The sequence below is a fragment of the Rhinatrema bivittatum genome, chromosome 17 (genome assembly GCF_901001135.1).
Source record: "Rhinatrema bivittatum chromosome 17, aRhiBiv1.1, whole genome shotgun sequence".
Taxonomy (NCBI): domain Eukaryota; kingdom Metazoa; phylum Chordata; class Amphibia; order Gymnophiona; family Rhinatrematidae; genus Rhinatrema; species Rhinatrema bivittatum.
This window is the reverse complement of record NC_042631.1, coordinates 39,492,318-39,515,004: the sequence shown is the minus strand read 5'-3', so window position 1 is coordinate 39,515,004 and position 22,687 is coordinate 39,492,318. Positions and strand designations below refer to the sequence as shown.

Genomic DNA, 22,687 nt, shown 5'->3' with positions numbered 1-22,687 from the left:
CTATATCTTTTTTGAGATGTGGTGACCAGAATTACATACAGTATTCAAGGCGCGGCCTCACCATGAAGCGATACAGAGGCTTTATGACAACTACCATTCCATTGCATGTAAATATATCTCATGCATTTTCATTGTGGATGTCCTGAAAACCAGGCCTGTTTGTGTCACTCAAGGACCAGAGTTGCCGACCCCTGCTACAGGAGATGGTAATGGTAGGGGATGACAGCACCAAACGTATCTAGGGATGGCAAAATTCTAAATCCGTCTGGGGGGGAGGGGTAATGTGGTTTCTTACAAACAAGGAGTCACAGCAGTGGTGAGAGGGGAAAAGAGACAAGACACAAATGTTTTCCAAGATTGGGTCAGCTTCTTAATAGGAGAACAGGGATTGATCCAAAAAAATCCGCTATCCAAACATCCCAAAAGCAATATGCTCTAAAGACAATGTAATATACTTCAAGAAAACAAGTCACTCACGATTTAAGATTTTCTTTTCCACAGAATATCACACCAACACGTCCTGCGATGACAGAGCCTGCACATGGTCCAAATGGTATAATGTCCACACTCCCAGCAGCAGCTCCGACGATGGAGACTTTGAGACGTTTGCTAACATAAGAGCACGTGGATACGAAGTCTGCAGAGCTCCCAGAGCTGTGCTCTGCAGATCAGTGAGGTTCCCTTATATTCCACTGCAGCACATGTACTACAAGGTAGAGTGCAATGTCACTGCTGGACTAACATGCCACAACAAGGACCAATACCCCCAAAAGTGCTTAGATTACAAGATTAAAGTTTTATGCTGCCCATGTGATCCCAAAAAAAACTTAACCTCTTTAACCATGCCACCCACAAGAGGTGTTCAAAACAGGCAATCATCAGCTCTAGCCTTTGCTTCTCCCACCAGTGTGTCATCAACTCAGCAAGGTAAGGCTTTCGGTTCATGTTTGCAAATTATATCCCTACAACTTTTCCCCACTCTCTCCTCCCACCCTCCCCCAAAAAAGAAATGTAACTACTCTCAGCAGAAGATTAAAACGTGGTAGGTAAGATATCCTTCAAAGGTTAAAATATTCCATTTTAACCTTTGTATTTTCAAACCCAGGTATTTTCAAACAAGGGTGACCAATTTGTTAACCACCATAGGGTTAATTTAGAGGTTAACAGACTTCTAAGTAGTTAACATTTTCCAGGTTGGCCCAATAGTCCTATGGTTAATGCAGTGTGTTTCTGTGGAGGAGATATGAACATAAGATTTACTGTGGATTATTAGTAGTGCCTGAATTACAAGAACTACAGATAATGCTACCAACTGCAGTGCTCGGAGGTAGTTTGGACTGCCTAGCATCCATGCTACTCAAAAAACGGCAAAATAAAAAGGAGAGCTCAGGCGGGCCAGCAGGTGGAGCATAGCAAATTTACACTTGGAGGTCAGGCCCCAGAGTGGATTTCACATAGAGCGCTCATTTAGAAATAACCTGGAATAAAAGGACATAATTTTCAAGACAGTCACACAGGTGCAAAATATGTGGGCTACGACTTAACCAGCTAACTTACACCAAATATTTAGTGGCATAACTATGCCATTGAATATATCTGAATAAACTGCTAGTTAGCCAGATAAATCTGCTATTGAGCAGGTCTAACTTATTCAGCTAAAATAACCAGATAAGTCTGATTATCACTACTTATCCAGCTATGTTAGCTGGATAAGGAGCTCCCTCTCCAGAACACCCATATCCCACCCACCACTTATCCAGCTAACTACTAGGTAGTTATCTGGTTACGTGGCAGCTGCTTAACGGGACAGGATATTCAGTTGCTGCCGCCACTTAGATAAATCCCCACTTATCCGCTTAAGTAACTCTGAATATTGGCCTCAGAGTTTATAGAATTTGTAAACAGGAAAAGTCCATACTTAATCTTCCCTTGAAAACTCCCCCAGGTACAAACAGCTGGCAGTCTTTGTACCGGCTTTTTGGGTGGGATAAATTGGCTGAGAAATCGTATGCACACATTTGAAAAAGCAAATGTTGCTTACCTGATGTAACAGGTGTTCTCACAGGACAGCAGGATGTTAGTCCTCACAAATGGGTGACATCGAGGATGGAGCCCTGTACGGAAAACTTTTCTGTCAAAGTTTCAACAAGCTTTGACTGACACTGGCACACTGGGTGCACTGAGCATGCCCAGCCTGCAATTATCCCTGTGAGCCACAGGTGTCTCCCTCAGTCTCGTCTTATAGCTAAAAAGCGCAAGCGAAACTAAAATAAAAGTATACAGACCCAACTCCGCGGGGTGGCGGGCGGGTTTCGTGAGGACTAACATCCTGCTGTCCTGTGAGAACACCTGTTACAACAGGTAAGCAACATTTGCTTTCTCACAGGACAAGCAGGATGGTAGTCCTCACAAATGGGTGAGTACCGAGCTGAGGATGCCCGGGAATGCACCAGATACACCGCAGATGCGCAAAGGCGTAACGACTGAGGTGGAAATGGGAACGGAGGGCATCCGCAACACCATAATGGGTTCGTGGAAGGATGTTGGGTAGTGAATTGAAAAAAGTAAGAGTAGGCGGACTGGCCAAACATGGAGCATGCCGGCTAGTCAAATGTAAGCAATAATAGGCTGCGAAGGTATGGAGAGGACTCCAGGCTGCAACCTGATAAAAAAGTACAAGCAGCAGTAACCAAAGGGAAGCTGTTAAGGCTAAGACGGACACAACAATATGTGGATACCCACAGTGTTGTAGTGAAATGTCTGCTTGTTGGTAGGAAAGGAAATATAGACCACTTAATCAGAAGGATTAGGTCTGTGTGGCCACTGGAAGTAGCAGCTTGACCCTTGCATGAAGGAAAGAGTCAAGTGGAATTCACATGGAATGCAGTGCAATGTAGATAGAATGTAAGCGCAGCATTACTGTCCAGGAATGTGGAAAACCCAGTCTCTCCCTAGGGCGAGAGAGAGAGGTTAGGAAAAATTAATAGAGTATTTCCTGAGGAAAGGAGATACAACATCTACCTGAAAAGGATAGAAAGTTGAATGCGTAGAACTACTCAGTGGCAGAAGAACGGAGTCAGGTGAGTATGGAAAGAGTGCATAACTCACGGACCCTGCTGGCAGGAATGACATTAAGAGGGAAAGAAGTTCCCTTGCCAAACTGTGGAAGAGAGGAATGGAAAGGCTCAAACGTAGAATGTATGAGACTTATAAGGAGAATATATATGTTCATTCCGTGATTAGAGAAATAGAGGCGGCTTGATCAGTGGATAATCCATGGTAAGCCGACTCAGAGAGGATTACCGAAAACGGGAACCCAACTCCCAAAACGATACACCTCCTAAGAGAAAGGTGTATCTATGTGGAGGATGTCTGGAGAACAGAATCCGAGGGAGTAAGAAAAAATGGTGGAAAAGTAAAAGGGGTAATACCTCTTTTTTTTTTTTTTAGCGTCAGGAGGTAAAGCCTGCCATATTAAACGGCAAGATTTATGTTTAGAAGGTTTTGTGACGCTACCAGAACCTAAGAACATCAGTAAGTCTATGATTTGGGACTGACTGGTGAGGGAATAAAAGGTTACTGATATGATGGATTGAGAAGTATGGGAAGCATACTGATCTCAGTCAGGGAGTGGGGAAAAGAATACTGAACCCCATCCCAGTTCAACATTAGAAGAATGCTGGCTACGAGAGGCAGCAGAAGAGATATATTGAAGAGGCCTTTGATGGAAGAAAAGGCATCTAAGGGAACGCATAGGAAACATGTGTAGGGAGCAGAACCTGTGCATCGTATGGAATGATGCAGACGCAGAGGAAAGTTTAGTTAAACTCAGCGTTAAAAGATTTGCCCTGTACACATGTAATTGAGACCATTCGAGAGGATAGAACCTACGTGGAGAAGGTCAGATAGAGCGTTCATTAAATCTCTTAGATATGTGGCCCAAGGACGCATGAAGTGAACAAGGGCCAAGGGTAGAGCTGCGCAGCTGTCTAGCAGAGCAGCTAAGAGGTTGTGCGTGCTTATGAGTTGGAAAGCACATTGTCCCTATGCTGTCTGTCTGTATGCACAAAGAATTGTTGCAAAAGCAGTATTGGAAGGCATAAGGGCATAACTCATGGGTGCAACGTCCAGGACGTTTATGAGAAACTATGCTGGAGTGCAATAGATGCATAATGGGTTGACAGCTTTCAGGAGAAACTTTATAACCCTAAGGAATTGCGAGCATGAGTCGAAGGAGACTAGGTCCTAGTTCGAACTGGGATAAGAATCAGGGACGAAAGCAATGAAACCACTTAGGTCCATTGAGTATAGAATGTCACTGAATATAACCCATAGCAGTTTTGAATTATGAGAAAAATGCATAGTGGGAAGAAACCCCATAGCCCAACCATGAAAAGTTGAAAGGCTGAGGTTATGGAAAATATGCGCAGGGACATATAACAATGTATCAGAATGTCTGTGCGCATGCTGGACAAGAGGGTCTTAAGACTGTGGTGTCCAGAAGTGTTACAGAAGGGATTTATGGCAGTGACAGTAATCCCAGTTAGTAAATGTATAGTGAGTCCTGAAAAAAGTGAGAGCTCCTTGCATGTACTGAAAGTGGTTAGCAGTAGTCTATGCAAGGAAAGTGAATGATGTTACACTCCGCAGAGAAAACAGCATTCACCAACAGTGATGCAAGAGACAGTTCACTTACCGAAGCTGGTGCTAGCGGCAGAGCTTGGGGTTGTAATGTTGACTCACCATAAAGCACATAGAAACATTAAAATAATGTACTTACTGTAGTATGGAGTGATGGTAACCAAAGATACCATTGTACCTGTGACGTCTAAAGAAAGTTGGATTTTCTTAGGTCCAGGATGTGCGGAGAGTAACTATTTTCTGTTAAAAGAAAGAATAGTGCAATTAAAACTCCCCAACCCCCCTCCCTTCTCCCCTCTGCACTTCGTAGCGCCTGGGGGAGTGTACCGGGACTTTGGTACAAGGTGGGGTGGCCGCTCTGATATCTGACCGGATGGGAGACCAGGAGGTGTCCCAATGGAGGATATCATGTAGGCTCCTGCAGGTGTGTGAGCGGTAAGTGGTACCCGCATTTCTGTATGCTGTACAAGGAGACACTGAGACCTGTGGCCAGGCCTCAAGGTGGACTTGTACATGGGGCAATGGTTGCTGAATCTCATGTTTAGCAGATCAGCCAATGCAGCTGGACCTTGGTTGGGAGGGAACCAAGAGTCAGAGCATTGGTCGGCACAGGGACTTGTTACTGACAAGAGAAGAAGCCCTGCTGCAATCCCAAGAAGATAGAGGGGTTCTCCTGATATTGTGGCTAACATAGCTAACATAGTGATATGTGACACTAATACAGTTCTAAAAGGCACATGACCCAGAACTTTTCGAACCACGGTCCGAATGGGAGAACACAACTCTATGGGAATGCCGCCGAAGCGGGTACTTACCATCCGACGTGGATCGCCGCAAGACGAGCCGGTGAAGATTGTTGACCCCGACGGTCTCCGGAGTCCTCGAGGGTAAGGCCGGGGACGTAAACGTCCATCTCGCTCTGAAACCCGGTATGGTGGCACAGGTACAGAGGAGACAGGCCAAGCGTGAGTGGCGTTTAGACTGCTAAGTGTAACAGATGGCCATAGTCCCACACCACTTGACGGTGGGGCACGCCAGGAACAGAGGAGCCCTAACGGAACTCATGTTCCCTTCCCTCGTCACAGCGGCTCGATGTGTCGTGACGCCAATGCAGAAGCTGTCGGACCTGGATCCGGAAGTTCTGGATCACCAAGGACTGCCAAAACTGTAGGAACAGTGCTGATGGCAGTGGTGATGTCGCTCTGCCCGAGCGTTGTCCAGCCTGGAGAAGGATGGCACCGATGTGCTGGATGGCGTCAGCGGCGGACGATCACGATGTCGGCGATGATGGGTGCCACGGTGCTCGGCCCGGTCTTTCCCCAGCGCCGAGATGGAAGCCCTCGTCGTCCTGGAAGGCGATCGATGACGAACTGTCAGCACGCCTGCTCTGCTCCTGACACAATGGAGTGTCTTAAGCTAATACGGGGCTTAAAAAAGAACCCAAAGCGTGGAGCAATGTGAGGAGGCGAGGGTATTATGTGGCGGTGCTATGTCTGTATTGACAATATTGAAGGCAACCTAAGGGGCTTCGAGGATATCATCAAAATGGGTATGAAAAATCGCCGATGACTGGCCAGGAGAATGATGACAGTGACGGGCACTGACAGCAGTGGCATAGGTATCTTTGAAACGATGTGGAATTGAATAATCGAAAAACATTGCCGTTATTGAAAAAGATACCGGCATCGACTGAGTCGAAGTCGAATCAATAGGGCGTCAAGGACACCGAAGGAAAACGGAGGTGTCGAGGGCATCGATGCATGGAGGCGGGCATTTATGCCGTTTGTGGCATGGCCACGGGCATCAACTATAGGGCCACAGACGTTGACGGTATCGATTTGGACAGACTCAGATTTCCAAGTGTACATGGCATCGGTGCCCCAGACACGTGTGTCGGTGGCATCGATATGGACACGTATGGAATCGATGGCATGGATCTCCCAGTCGATGAATTCCATCCCGGCATCAACGCCAGTCCTGGAATCGGCATGGGCATCGATGCCAGCCATAAGGCTGGCATTGGCATCAACGCCCATCCACGGAATCGAGCCGGCATGGATACCCACCGATGGGACCCACCTGGGCATCGAATTTCACCGATGGGAGCAGCCTGGCATCGACTGCCCTCGATGGATGCATTCTAACATAGATGCCCATGGATGAAACACCTGGGCATCGGTGTCCATCGATGCAAAAGGACCCGGCACCGATGCCATCGACGGACGGCCATCCGGCACCAATGCCATCGACGGACAAGCCATCCGGCACCGATGTCCATCGATGGGGACCATCCGGCACCGATGTCCACCGATGGGGACCATCCGGCATCGATGCCCACCGACGAATCGATGTGGCACCGATGCCCACCGATGGAAAAGGGCTGGACATCGGTGGGGAGGATGGGGCATCGATGGCATCCCCAAAAGGGGGGGTGGCATCGATGAAGTGACCCTGGGATCGTTAAAAAGTGTCTCGGGCAGCGGTGGCGGCGACCCGAGTATGCATGGCAGTGACTAACAGCGTGTGCGTCAATGGCATGCATCCGGGTAGGGACGGCACCGAGGAAGCCCAAGGAAAAAAACAGTGCGTAGGAGGAAAAAGCCTGGTAGCACTGAAAAGCAAAAAACATGGATAAAGGCATCAGGGCACCGTGGGGGGAGGGGCGCTGATGACATATAAAAGCCCAGGGCGGTTTAGGAGGGTCCCGGTGTAGCGATAGGGTATCGACTGCGTGAGGGTACCAGGGAACGAAGGACTTGAATCTACAGAAGTCCTAAAGTTAAGGAAAAAATCCCTACCCCACTAGCATAAGCAAGCAGAGTGTCACAGAGATACTCGCAAGCTGTTTAAAGCTAACTGAAAAATGGGGGAAGGGAAGGCTTCAGTCAGTTAACAGCCTTAAGATAGTGACAGGAACCGACCGAAAAATAAGAATTAGTACTCACCGAGCGTCGTAAAAACGTACGCGGAGGGAGACCTGTGCAGGGAAAAGTGTTTTTTGAAGTGAAAAGTTAAGTGTTTCCATGAGGTAATTAGTTAAAAAATCCTCACAGAGCTCCAACCGCTATGCTGACTGCAGAGCGGAAAAAAGAAGACTGAGGGAGACACCTGTGGCTCACAGGGATAATTGCAGGCTGGGCATGCTCAGTGCACCCAGTGTGCCAGTGTCAGTCAAAGCTTGTTGAAACTTTGACAGAAAAGTTTTCCGTACAGGGCTCCATCCTCGATGTCACCCATTTGTGAGGACTACCATCCTGCTTGTCCTGTGAGAACACAATATACACCTATTTCCTAGCCCCGCCCAAAACACCACCCCCAAGACCACCACCCCTTAACGCAGCTAAGAGTACATGCACTGCGGATCCCCACCCATAGTTTTACATGGGTTAAGGGTGAGCAATTATCACACAGTCCTTTACGCAAGTAAATCAGTATTTACTCACTAAATGGCTTTTGAAAATTATTCTCCCCACATGTATTACTTTCTTTTCAGAAGAAATGCAGATGAACCTAGGCAGATGGAAAAGTTGGTTTTCTATCTGTTTCTACCTGAGGGCACCCATTTTAAATAGAGGGGCATTTTATAATTTATTTCTCTGCATGTACCCTGGTATGCACCAATCCCTTCTAATTGTGTTTCCTATATTCTTTGTTGAAAGACTTGCAGCCTCAGAATTCTTTGTTCTGTAAGCTGGAAGACTACATATCTACATCTACAAGTGCAGAGGAGGAGAAACATGATGTGGAAAATTACTTGTGTCTGTGAACTTGATCCTCAGCAAAAAATGTATCTGAACAGTAGGGGTGTGCGCACTTTTTTGTTCCAATTTTGGTTTAAATACGTACAACAAAACCAGGATCCAGGCTCCTCCATGCTGAAAAGATAAAGTCCCGGGGCTTGTGGTCAGCCCCCCTACCTCCATCAGTGGATCTTCCCATGCTGTTTCTCAAAGTAGTGCTAGCTAACCTTTGGCCAGCACTATTTTTTAATTTTTGCTGTACAAGATGGCACTGGCCTTGGGTCAGCCGGCACTTTTTGAGGAACATCACTGGTGGGGTAGGAGCAACTATTGATTCCTCGTACCCCTTGAAGGTTCATGAATGGGGGTAACAAGCATTGGGAAGGCTTTTAAAATTTTTGCAGTGGAAGCTCACAGCTGAGGCTAGCTTAAAATTACTTTTGAAGATGAAGCAAACAAAATTTTGTTCGTTTTTTGTTTCGTTTTCAAAACAAAATGAAATAGAACAGGAAATGTCCTAATTTATTTCAAACAAAAGAACATTTCTGCTGAACAAATGTTCCTTTCAGGAAAACATCCCCCAATTCAGTAGTATACTTCTATATTTGAGAAATTGTTGGGAATGGAGGTCCACTGGATGATGAGATGAATAACAGTTGTGCTATGTTGCATCTATAATCGCAGACTGATTAAAATGCAAACAGTTCTGAATCAGGTGCTGACATTGATGGGTGAAGAATGAGGCAGTTGGCATTGGCAGCCATTTTGGGTTCAGGCAAAAAGACTCAAATTAATAAAATCTTGGAAAAGGATGGCTCCATGACTCACAATGTGTGATGTGGTACAGGCCTAAGGTCAAGTTGCCTATCCAACATGCCCATCTAGGCTTGAGCGCATCATAGAGGTGATATTCTTAGGTCCCAGAGTGGGGCTAGGGGTACAGGAAAGAGAAGGATGTTTTTACTGCATGGGGGACTCCTAGTTGTCAAAGAGCCCCTTAAAGGAGTCAATCTTATAGAATTCCTCTCCAGCACTTGGCCAGCAAGAAAGAATCTGTGCTGCTCAAGCAAATCATTCTGGGGAGAAAGTGGGAAGGTAAAATGGACCAAAATCCCTTGTAAAACAAAACAATTTATTGTAACTGAACCTTTTGTGGCACCTGTTAGAATGTACTATAATACGCCTCCACCTACATTAATTTATGTGCCTACATTTTATTTATTTATTTATTTAAGGATTTATATACCGGGGTTCCTGTATAATATACATATCACCCCGGTTTACAATGAACAGTAACTATCGCTTCAAGTTAGCGGTTTACAATGAACATGGTTAATCCAAAATAACAGGAAAAAATATATAATAATGTTAACAATTAAGAAGTAATAATAAATAGATAAAATAACAATTAATAAATAAATAATAATAAATAAATGAAAAAAGTAAATAAATAAATAAATAGCTAACTAACAGTAAACATCCATGAAAAGTAACAGTAAATAAGATAACAAGTTATGTGAAATATGCTGGGGTAAATGGATGATATGTGACCTGCTCTTAGCTCTGCAGGAATGCTTGTTTAAATAACCAAGTCTTAAGTTTCTTTTTAAATGTGGAGTGGCATGGTTCAAGGCGAAGGTCTGTGGGAAGTGAGTTCCAGAGTGAGGGGCCCGCTGTGGATAGGGCGCGTTTTCTCAGCGCGGATTTAGCTGGTTGGGTGATTAGTCTGTTCTGATAAGCGCTTCTGGTCAGTTTCATGGATGTGTGTAGTTGAATTTGGAATGTTAGCTTGAGAGGTGCGATGTTGTACAAGGCTTTATGTATCATCATTAATGATTTGAATTGGATCCTGAATTTAATTGGGAGCCAGTGGAGATGAAGAAGGATTGGGGAAATATGATCTCTTTTTTTGGCATTTGAGAGGATTCTTGCTGAGGCATTAAGGACCATCTGAAGTGGTTTTGTGGTGCATGCTGGTAGGCCTAGGAGGAGGGAGTTGCAGTAGTCCAGTTTTGGGAGTATGATGGCCTGTAGTACCATGCGGAAGTCTCTGTATAGCAGGAGTGGTTTTAGTTTCTTTAAGGTTTGAAGTTTAAAGAAACATTCTTTTGTAGTGTTATTGACGAATTTGTTGAGGCTGAATCCGCTGTCTATGATGACTCCTAGGTCTTTTACTTGTTGTGAAAAGGTATCCAGGCTTTGGCTAGTATTAAGAGTTGTGGGTGAGACATAGTTTTCCGGTGCTATAATGAGGATTTCAGTTTTTTTGTGTTTAAGACTAGGTTGAGGCTGGTGAGAAGGTTGTTGATAGCTGAGAGACATTTATTCCAGTGTGACATAGCTTTTTGTAGTGAGTCTTCTATAGGGATGAGGATTTGTATATCATCCGCATATAGAAAATGAATTAGCTTGAGGTTGGTGAGTAATTGACAGAGTGGGAGAAGATATATATTGAAGAGAGTCGGGGAGAGGGATGATCCTTGGGGTACTCCCCTTTTGGATTCGATGGGGTGGGACTCATTGTTGTTTATCTTGACCTTGTATGATCTGTTTTCCAAAAATGATTTGAACCAGTTGAATGCTGCTCCTGTAATGCCAATGTCCGTTAGTCGTTGTAGGAGGCACTGGTGGTTTACAGTATCAAACGCTGATGAGAGATCAAGGAGAGCGAGGATGCAAGGATGGCCTTTTTCTAGGTTAAAGATAATAGTGTCTGATAGAGTGGCTAATAACGATTCGGTATTCCTCGTCTTGCGAAAACCAAATTGGTTTGGGGTGAGGATGTTGTTTTCTTCAAGAAATTCTGTGAGTTGTTTGTTAACAACTTTCTCCATAGTTTTGGCTATCATAGGGAGGTTTGCTATGGGTCTGAAGTTAGCTGGGTCTGAGGTGGGAAGGTTGGGTTTTTTCAGAAGCGGTTTGAGCTTGGCTAACTTGAGTTGGTTAGGTACATGGCCTTGGGTGAGAGAACAGTTAATGATGTCTGTGACAGGTTTGGCTATAGTGTTGGTGATCAGACTCAGGGTGTTTGATGGAATATGGTCTGCAGGGTGAGAGGATGGTTTTATCTTCTTGAGGATATTCTCTATTTCTAGTGTGGATGTAGGCTCAAACTTGTCGAGCATTGTTGGAGTTGTGTTAAGTTGTAAAGTGGTTGAGTGTGATGTTTGTTGCATGTGTGAAGGTGAAGATTGCTAGACTGTAGAGTGCGAGATTTGTTGATCTGTTGCGTGCACAGATTGTTGGATGGTTGATTGTGATGATTGTTGAACATGGTTTGGAAGTGTAGCTGCTCCTTTGAGAGGGGCTAGGAGTGCTGTGATTTTGTTATCGAAGTAGTCAGCTAGTTCATTCGCTTTGTTGAGAGCTTGATCATCTGGAATGGAAGGCGCAGGGGGTTTAGTAAGAGTTGAAACATATGAGAACAGTGCCCTTGAATCAAAGATGAGGTGGTGGATTTTTTTGGAGAAGAATTCTCTTTTGGTTTTGTTAATGTCGTTTGTGTATGAGTTGAGGCACGTTTTGTAGATGAGGCGAGTGGTTGAAGATGGGTTTTTTCTCCAATTTTGTTCCTTGCATCTCAGTTCTTGTTTACGTTTTTTCAGTTCCTGGGTGAACCAGGGTTTCCTGTTGTCTTTGTTAGGGTTGATATATTTGGTCGTCATGGGGCATATTTGATCTGCTACCCTTTTGGTGATGTTGATCCATGATAAAGTTGCAGAGTTGGCGGTGGAGAGGTCTAGGTGCACTAGTTCCTTGGCCAGGTGTTCGCTTAGTTGGTCTCCTGAGCACTGTTTCCGGACAGATATAGTTATTGGTTGTGTAGATGTCGTAGGGAGCTTATTTATATCTAATACCGAAGATATGATACAATGGTCTGTCCACGGTACTGGAAGGCAAGTTGGGGAGGTATGTGTTGCGATTCCCTCATTTATGAAGATGAGGTCCAACGTATGACCAGCTTTGTGGGTTGGTTCCGTCACAATCTGTCTGAAGCCCATATTGCTGAGAGAGGCGAGAAGCGTTTTACAGTTGGTGGAGTGAGGTTGGACATCTACGTGCAAGTTAAAGTCTCCTAAGAGGATGGCAGGTTTTCCGGAGTTTAGGTGTTTTGCTGTGAGTTCTATGATTGATGAAGGGTCTGTTTCCAGTGCTCCAGGTGGGGCATAAATTAGGCCGATCGTCAGGTGTTTAGAGTTGAAGAGCGCAAATAAATAAAAAAAAAAAAAAGAGCGCACCATACATGTAAACCGTTGCGATGGTATATAACTTAGCGACGATATAGAAAAATTTAAATAAATAAATAAATAAATAAATATATATTGAATATGGTACAAAAATAGCAAAATCCTGAATCCTCAACTCAATACTCCTCTGCCGATTATACAGTATCAAAGTTGTATTTAATCGTATAATTATTTGAGTAATCTTTAGTCTGGGGAGGAGTAATCCTGTGATATTCCAGCAATTTTGCTATTTTCTTGCCATTTTCTATTGCTGCAGCTGACCTCCTTCTCTCTACCATCAATCCAGTCGTCATCTTCAGTGAGGCAACTCTAGACTATAGTATTATCCGCATGCAGCAGTGGTAGCATCATACCCACCATGCATGCGAGAACTATGAGACAGTATGCATTCATAGTCCCCACACAGCAGCCATGCTTCCTCCCACATCTCCTTCCTAGTTAAAAATGAAAATCATGTTGGAGCAGGAGGAGGTGAGGCCACCACTTGGACTGTGTGCACACCCTGATTTAAAGCCCCTGTGTCCAGTGAAGGAGTGATTTCACCACCTAAAAATATTTCTTACATCCTTCCCAGCGCAGAAGGGCTTGAGTCACCCCACTATTTTGGTAAAGAGAAGAGGTGCTGCTGGGCAGGGCTGACATGGAAAGCAAAATTCTTTGTACCCTCCCTGCTGAGAAGAGGTAGGAAGGTATAGCTGATGATAAAAGTAAAATGCATGTCATCTTTTCTTTTTCTTACTACAGTTCAGTCCAACACATTCTGCAATAATACAGTCTGCAAATGGTCACAGTGGTATAATACTCATATTCCTAGCAATAAATCTGATGATGGAGATTTTGAAACATTTAAGAAAATAAGATCACTTGGATATGAGATTTGCAGATTTCCCAGCCAAGTGGAATGTAGATTGGTGAGATTCCCATATATTCCACTGAAGGAGACTTATGAGAAAGTAGTTTGCACTGTCACAGATGGACTAAAGTGCTATAACAAAGATGTTTTTCCTAAAATATGTTTAGATTACAAGATCAAGATTTTATGCTGTTCATGTGAATCCATTCTTACATCAGACACTTTACCAGTGACAGACAGCACAATTTTATCTATTCCTCCTCTACTATCTACTGGCATTACAGAAACTAACCAACCATCAGAAACCTCAAATTCCACAGGCCAATCCAATCAACTATTAACAGCTTCAATTACCACTACCAAAACTAACCTTTTATCAATATCTCCTATCAGCAATGTCAAAACAAGGCAATCATCAACATCACAAACATATACTACTAAAAGCAAATCAATGACCCCAAGCATCACTACTCAAAACAATCAACTATCAACAGATCTACTTTTGACCACCCAAAACAACCAATCAATGACTTCAGTCCCTACAGAACAAATCAGACATCAACCAAAAGTAAGTGTCACTAATGCTGCAACCAGTCAATCACTCACAGCTACAAATGTGAAAGTTACAACTAGTCAATCATCAATATTTACAGCCATTGTACCTAAACCAAGTCAGTCATTAATAGTTCCTGCCATTACTGCTGAAATCAGTGAATCATCAAAAGCTCCAGCTTTTACTGCTAAAATCAATCAATCATCTCCAGCACGAATCAATAGTGTCAAAATTGCTGAAACCAACCAATGGTCAATATTTACTATTACTGTTGCTAAAAGCAGTCAGTCTTCACCGGAGCCACAAACTGACCCTTTATTAATAGATTCATTCACTACAATACAAACTAACAACTTATTAGCACCGATAAGCTCTAGTAGCCAAATCAGCCATCCATCAATATTTCCAACCACCTCTGCTGACATCAATCAATCAACAGCTTCAACCTCCTCTGCTAGCAGCCAGTCATTGACAATCCCAATATCCACTGACCAAACTAGTCAACTACTAAGATCAACTACTGTCTATGAAACCAGCCATACATCTACAGCTTTAAACTCAGCTGACCAAATAAGTCATCTGTCAACAACTCAAACTATTACTTCCAACACCAAACAGCTTTTAAATGTTTCAATCAATAGCATGCAAAAAGATACATTACCAACTGATGAAAACACTCACAAAGTCACATCTCCATTCTCTTCTACTCAAATCATAAAATTATTAACTTCTGAAAATGGCCAAGTGCTGTTAAATTCAACAGCTACCACTAAAACCAGTCAACTGCTAACAGCCTCAATTACTTCTACTAAAACCAACAATCTATTTACTGTTCTACTCGGTCATCTTCAAAGAGACGGAACTCCAATAACCACTGCCAAAAACAGTCAACTCCTGATAACTCCAACCACTAATATTCAAAGCAACCAATTATCTACAGAACCACCTATTTCAAAAACTAGGCAATCATCTACAGCCTCAACTACTTTTGCTAGCACCAGAATTTCCAGAGCTCCAACCACTACTACAGAAAATAGCCAATCATCAATAGATCAAACTGCTGATACAGGAAGTCACTCACCAATGTCAACTGCTACTGCTTCATCTCAATCATCAATGTTACCTGTTACTGCTTCAACCAATCAATCATCAACTGTGTCAATCAATCAAACAGCTCCAACCACTACTACAGAAAATAGCCAGCCATCAACAGATCAAACTGCCAATACAGCAAGTCACTCACCAGTGTCAACTGCTACTGCTTCATCTCATCAATCATCAATGTTACCTGTTACTGCTTCAACCAATCAATCATCAACTGCGTCAATCAATCAAACAGCTCCAACCACTACTACAGAAAATAGCCAGCCATCAACAGATCAAACTGCCAATACAGCAAGTCACTCACCAATGTCAACTGCTACTGCTTCATCTCATCAATCATCAATGTTACCTGTTACTGCTTTAACCAATCAATCGTCAACTGCATCAATCAATCAACCAACAACTCCAACCTCTACACCTGTAACCTGTCTATCCACAGCTCAAAACACTACTAGAGCAAACAGCCATTCATCAACAGCTCCAACTGCTGATACAGTCAGTCCGTCATTAATGTCAAATGTTAATATTGCAACCAGTCCAAGCACTACTGACAGTCACTCAACAACTCTAGCTATGATCATTTGCAATAGTCAATCAACAGTTCCAGCCACTATGGCATCAAACAACCAATCATTTCCAACTGTTAATACTGCAACTAGTCAATCACCAACATTTGCAACTGACAAAGCAGTGAATAGCCAACCAACCACTAAAACCACTGTAACTAAAATCAGTCAGTCAACAGCTCCAATTGACTTTTCCACAGTCAATCATCTGACAGTTCCAATTCCTAGTTCTGCTACAAGGAAATCAACAGTTCCAACCATTAATGATTCATCTAGTCAGTCATCTACAAATCTGAATACAACTGCCTTAACCAGTTCAATATCAAAATCTCAAACTACTAATGGTTCAACCAGTCAATCTTCAACAATTTCAACTGCTAATAGTTCAACTAGCCAATCAATAGTTCCAATTTCTAATGCTACCACCATTCAATTGACAGTTCCAATTATTTCAATCAATCAATCATCCTCAAAGACTGTTAACAGTCAGTCAACAGTTCTATCTGCCTTTTCTACAACCAGTCAATCAACAGTTCCAATTGCTAATGCTTCTGGCAGTCAATCATCAGATCCAAATGTTAATGTTCCATTTAGTCAATCAACAGGCCTAGCTACAACTACTGTAACCATTGCATTATCAACAGTTTCTTCAGCCAATACTATACATATTCAAATATCAAGAGCTCCAATTGCTAATGCTACAACCAGGCAATCAACAGCATCACCATTTGATAATGCTGCAAAAAATCAATCTACAGCTCTAATTACTCTGGTTGATAGTCAACCAACAGCTCCACTTACTACTGCCATTGCTGCAACCGGCCAGTCAATTCCAATTGCTAATACTACTAAAATTCAATTGCCTGTTCCAATTAATGCTTCAACCAAATCAATAACTCCAATGACTATTCATATCAGACAGTCAAAAGTTCCAACAGCTACTACTTCAACAAGACAATCAGTAGTTCCAGCTCTTAATGCTACAATCATTCCATCATCAATAGTTCCAACAGCTTATTTTGCAAACATTCAATCAATAACTAATGCCACAGTCATTCATTCATCAACAATGCCAACTGCTGTTACAGCCATGCAATCAACAGTTCCAATTGCTAATGCTACAGCTAGCCAAACAATAGTGCCAATTGTTAATATTTCTACCAGTCAATCAACACATACTACAAGTGTAATCAGATCATCAGAAGCTGCAACTTCTAATGCTACAGTTAGCCAATCACCCATTCCAACTGCTAACACTATTACCAGTCAATCACCAACTCTAAATGCTAGTAATCAACCAGCATCTCCAACTACTACTGTTGACAGACAATTAATAATAACTTCAATCATGACTGTTCAAACTAGTCCATTAACAGCTCCAGCTACTACTATCAATGCTATGACCAACCATATGACAATTCCAATAGCTAATGGTACAACTAGTCAATCGTCAACAGCTATTACAACCAGACAATCATTACTAACTACTGTTGCAAGTAGTCAATCAAGCACTCCAATCACTATTATTAGCACTAGTCAATCAAGAGCTCCAATAGTCAATGCTATCACCAGCCAATCAACAGTTCAATTTATTAATATTTCAACTAGTCAGTCATCAACATCTCCAATTACAACTGCAGGAACCAACTTAATATCAAGAGTTCCAACTGCTAATGTCACAGTCAGTCAATCATCAACAATTACCACTAAGGCTTCAACCAGTCAATTACCAACTCCAACCACTAAGGCGGCAACTAATCAATCAACAGTTGCTTCCACTACCTCCATTGCTACAACCAACCATTCATCAATATTTACAAATGCTAATGTTACTGGCATCCAATCAATTTTTTTAAGCTATCAATTATCAACAGCTCAAATGACTGTTCCCATCAGACAATCAAAAATGCCAGTAGCTATTGTTTCATCCAATCAATCACCCAGACTTCCAACAGATAATGCTACAATCAACCATATACCAATTCAAACTGCTAATGCTGTAATTAGTCACTCAGCTCCCACCACTACTGTTGACACCAGTCAATCAGCAACAGTTCCAAACTTGATTATTGATTCCAGTCAAGTGACAACTTCAGCCATAACCAATCAATCAATAGCTCCAAGAGCCAATGGTACAACTCTTCAATCATCAGCTCCAACTCCTAATGCTACAATGAATCAATCACCAATTCCAACCACAAATGCCGCAACTATTCAATCAACAGTGTCCGCTATTACTGCAACCAACCAAACATCAGCATTTACAAATGCTGACCCTACTACCATCCAGTCTTTAATAGTTAATGATTCAATCTATCAGTCATCAACAGCTCAAATGACTGTTCCGATCAGACAATCAAAAGCTGCAGCAACTAGAATTTCGACCAGTCAGCCATCAATATTTCCAATTCCTAACACTGCAAGAATTAAATTAATAGCTAATGCTCAGACCAGGCAATCAGAAACAGTTCCAACTGTTAATGCTTCAAGCAGCTATTCTCCAACAGCAATTGCTACATTTGGTCAATCACAGATTCCAACCACTGATATAAGTAGTCAATCATCAGCTCCAAAAACTATTGCTGACACCAGTAAATCAACAGCTACAGCTATGTTTGACATTGCTACAACCAGCCACTCAATAGTTCCAAGAGCTAATGTTACAACTATTCAATCTCCAGAAGCTCCATCTGCTAATGCTACAACCAGCCAATCAACTCCAACTATTACTGCTGCAAACAGAAAATCAGCAGCATCAACCACTCTTGTTGATAGCAATCAACCAACAACTCTAAACATGATTTTTCACAGCAGTCAGTCAACAACGCCAGCTTCTGACACCTCAATGATTAGCCAAACAATTCCAAGAACTAACACTACAACTATTCAATTATCAGCAGCTCCAGCTACTGCTACATCCAGACAATCAATGACCCCAGCAACTAAGATGGTAAATAGCCAAACAACTCTAATCACTGAAACTGTCACTAGTCAATCAACAGCTCTAACAGCCATTGCTACAACCAGCCAGTCATCAACAGTTCCAATGACTAATGCTAAAACCAGCCAATCAATTTCAGCTGCTAATATTGCAGTTAGTCAGTCATTAACAGCTCTGACTGCTAACAGTAAATCAACAGTTCTAATCACTACTGCTTTAACCAGCCAATCAATAGTTTCAACTACTAATACTATAATCAATCAATCATTAATAGCTCCAACAGCTGCAACTGGTCATTTACCAATGGCTGTAACTGCCAATGCTGTAGTCAGTCAATCAACTCTAAATGTTTACCCTACAACCATTCAGTTACTAGCAGATTCAACTGTGAATGCTACAACTAATCACTCACCATCAGTTTCAACTAATGCTTCAAAAAGTAAATTACCAACTGTTCCAGCTACTATTACTACAATCAAGCAATTGACATTTCCAATTTCTATTCAATGGTCAAGAGATCCAACTTTTAATGTTACAATCAGGCAACCACTAACAACTCCAACTACTAATACTGCAAACAGCCTTTCATCAACAGCTCTAATGACTGTGGAGGATCAATCACTAGCTCCAACAACTACTTCTATTGCTATGAAAGTTCAATTATCAACAGCTTCAACTGCAAATGCTACAACCAGTCACTCAGCAGCAGCTTCAACCACTAATGCTTCAAACAGTAAATTATCAACAGTTTAAAGTTCTAATGCTACAATTAGGCAGTCATCAACAGCTCAATTTGCTCATGCTACAGCCACTCAATCACCAACAGCTCCAACTGCTAATATTGCAAATAGCCAATCAGCAACAGCTTCAATCACTGTGGAGTCCGACCAGCATTTACTTCCATTGCTAGAACCAGTCAATCAGCAACAGTTCCAATTGTTAATGCAACTATCATCCAATCAAGAGCTCCAGTATTTAATGCTTCAACCAATAGTCAACAACTTTAATGATTGTTGACACCAGGCAATCAAAAGCTAGAACCATTATTGCTTCAGTCAATCATCCATAGTTTCAAATGCTAATATAGCTATTCATTCATAAACTGTTCCAACAGTTAATCACCAATGCCAACTACTAATGCTGTAATTAGTCCAACAGCTCCATTCACTAATGTTGGTACCAGTTATTCAACACCTTCAGCCTTTACTGTAGCAACCAACCATTTATCAATTGTTTTAACTGCTAATGTATCAACCATTAACCATTTTGACTGGTAATGCTAAAACAGGCAATCACCAACAACTACAATCATTAATGCTATAAAACCAGGGGTGAGAAAACCTTGTGAACTGTGGCCCCCTTTTATTCATGCAACTAGCTGGGGCCCCCATGGTGGGTAGATGTAGATATATAGATAGTACACACAGGGGCAGTTCTATAATGAGGCAGAGTGAGGTGGCCGATTCAGGCGGCAAACTTTGGAAGCGGCAAAAACTGCCCCTCCCCCCCCCCCAAACTCCTCTAGCGGCCACCTCACCTTGCATCAAAACAAAGGTCCTGCACAGAATCCCCTCATATGCAGATGAGATCTCCTCCATCTTTGCCATTTTGTGCAGAAAATGGCAAAGATGGAGGAGATCACGGCATACGCGAGCAGAGCACATTTCGCTCATGGTGAAGATGAAAGCCTTGGTGAGAATGTGTGTAGAGGGCTATGTGTTTTGAGAGATTGAGAGCATGTGTGAGGGTGTTTGAGAGAGGGAGCCTATGGGGGGGGGGGGGGGGTAGAGGGGAGGCACCATAACATCCCTAGCCTCTGGCTGCAGATTGCCTTGAGCCACCCCTGGAGTACACACATACATATGTGAAGGGTGTTTACCAGGTAGCCACACTGCCAACAAGCAGCTCAAAGCACCCATTTTGTTCTCTACAAATTGATGAAAAGTGAATGCTTACAGACAGATATCCCATATCTAGACAGACACCCCACAGACAGAAACCCAATACCCAAACACAGAAACACAAACATACCTCACCTAGACACCACCCCAGACAGAAGACATATATAGATACACAAGAAACAGATGCAGGCATAAACACAACATACCCAGACTAAAAAAAAAAAAGCAAACACACCACACCCAGATACAGATTACATCACACAGAGAGAAACAGGCAAATCAAAACACAGACACACACACATAATCCCACAGCTAGTCATGCAAGCCACACCCCATAATGGTAAGGGCTGGAAATAAAACAAAATAATAATAATGTAGGTGCAAGTCAAACATTATTAAGAGCTGAAAAAACTCTATCCCACCCTGTCCAAATTTTATTTTTTTGTTTTTACTAATTTTTCCTATTTTTATATTTTTCTTTATTTGCTCTTTTTTTCTCATGTTTTGATTTGCTTATTTAACATTTCTTTTTACACTTTGCCTTTATTCTCCCTTCCCCACCTCCTCCCTCTCTCCCCTGTACCTCCTCATGTTCTCTGGCCTCTTTACTCATTTCCCTTCCCCTCCTCACCACTTCTTTTCTCCCAATGGGCAACAGCTGTGCCCTCTCTCCCTGGGTAGAGATCTACAGCATCGAGAACTTCTACTGGGCTGGGGCCTGAAGGCGGCAGATCTTCACGATTTGTGGAACATCGTGGTGGCTGCTCAGTGTTCAATTCTGCTGTAGAAAAAGTGGCTCCACCCTGCTCCCCCCCCCCCCTCCAGGCCTACCACAGTAGAAGTAGCTCCTCTCTCTGGCCCACCAAAAGGAATGCATGGCTAAGCCATGGCATGCTTACAATGAAGTCACTACTTTCTGGCAGCTCCCTCCCTCCTAGGCTTGGAGTGCCTCCCTGGCACAAAGACTCAGTGTAGCCATTTTCCTTCCTTTATAAGTCAGCCAGTTTGCTCCCCCCTTCATATTTATTCAAGTCCCACCTAGAGGGCCCACCCCTAAAGTTTGATCACCCCTGCTATAAACAATCCATTATCAATAGCTTCAATGACTGTTGATTCCAGTAAATCAAAATCTCCGGCCAAAACTGCTATTGCAGCAAACAACCGATTATTATCAACAGCACCAACTGCTCCAATGATGGCTGACACCAGTCAAACAGCTGCAACCAGATAATTGCCAACAGCTCCAGCTACTGAGGTTATCACCAAAAAACAAACTTCCATTACAACTACTGAATAGCTTTGATTGTTTTTAAACCAGCCAGTCATCAACAGCTCCTGCTAATGCTGCAGTTAATCAACTCCAGCTTCTAATGCTACAGTTAGCTAGTAACAGCTCCATCCACTACTGTTGAAATCAATTAGTCATTACCTGATTAAACAGAGTTGTAACTAGTCCAGCTGCTAATGTTACAACTAGTGAATAGCTCTGATCACTACTTTTTCTCTTTATTAACCAAACTGATCATCAATAATTTTTAGCACAATTTTTTAGGATGAGGTGGGGAGATGGAAGGGGACAATTTTGTGAAGGGTTGATTAGGTTAGGGTTGGATAAAATTCTTATTTTTGGTTTCTTCATTTTGCGTGGGTATCTGAGGGTTTTGGGCTGGACAGGGGATTCAGTTGTTTCATAACCCCCTCAGAGAGAGAAGGAGATGCAGCTTGGGCCAAGATTGTTGTTTTTAGTTATTAGATGTATATTGCAATTTATTCTGTTAATGTTATTGTTGATAATTTATTGTATTTTATATGAATGTATTCTGTATATTTTACTGTATGCTTTAAGCTGATTTGATTCCTTTTTTTTGGGGGGGGGGGGGGGGGGGAAGAGGGGTAGAATAGAAGATTCCCAGTGCCACAAGAAGCCAACTATCACCAACTCCAATTTCTTCCACCGAATTTAAGATAGTGATCCAGATCACTCTAGCAATATAATTCAACAATCAACAGCAGCAACAACTACTCACCTATTTACAGCTTTAACTACTATTGCTATTAAAACCTGTCAAGCATTAGTAGCTTCAGCAACCTAACCATTCTAAAAAAAATTCTCCAAGTTCCACTGATCAAACCAGAATATA

The 22,687-nt window shown here is 42.6% G+C and overlaps 1 protein-coding gene across 1 annotated transcript in view; it reads left to right on the top strand.

Moving 5' to 3' along the window:
* Positions 1–20,797, top strand: part of LOC115079340 (mucin-5AC-like) — a 43,495-nt gene extending 22,698 nt beyond the window's left edge. The window contains exons 3-4 of the mRNA XM_029582828.1: positions 502–927; positions 13,373–20,797. Coding sequence (XP_029438688.1) covers positions 502–927; positions 13,373–19,398 — 6,452 coding nt within the window. The 3' untranslated portion in view covers positions 19,399–20,797. The remainder of the gene's footprint in view (positions 1–501; positions 928–13,372) is intronic.
* Positions 20,798–22,687: the final 1,890 nt, after the last annotated feature.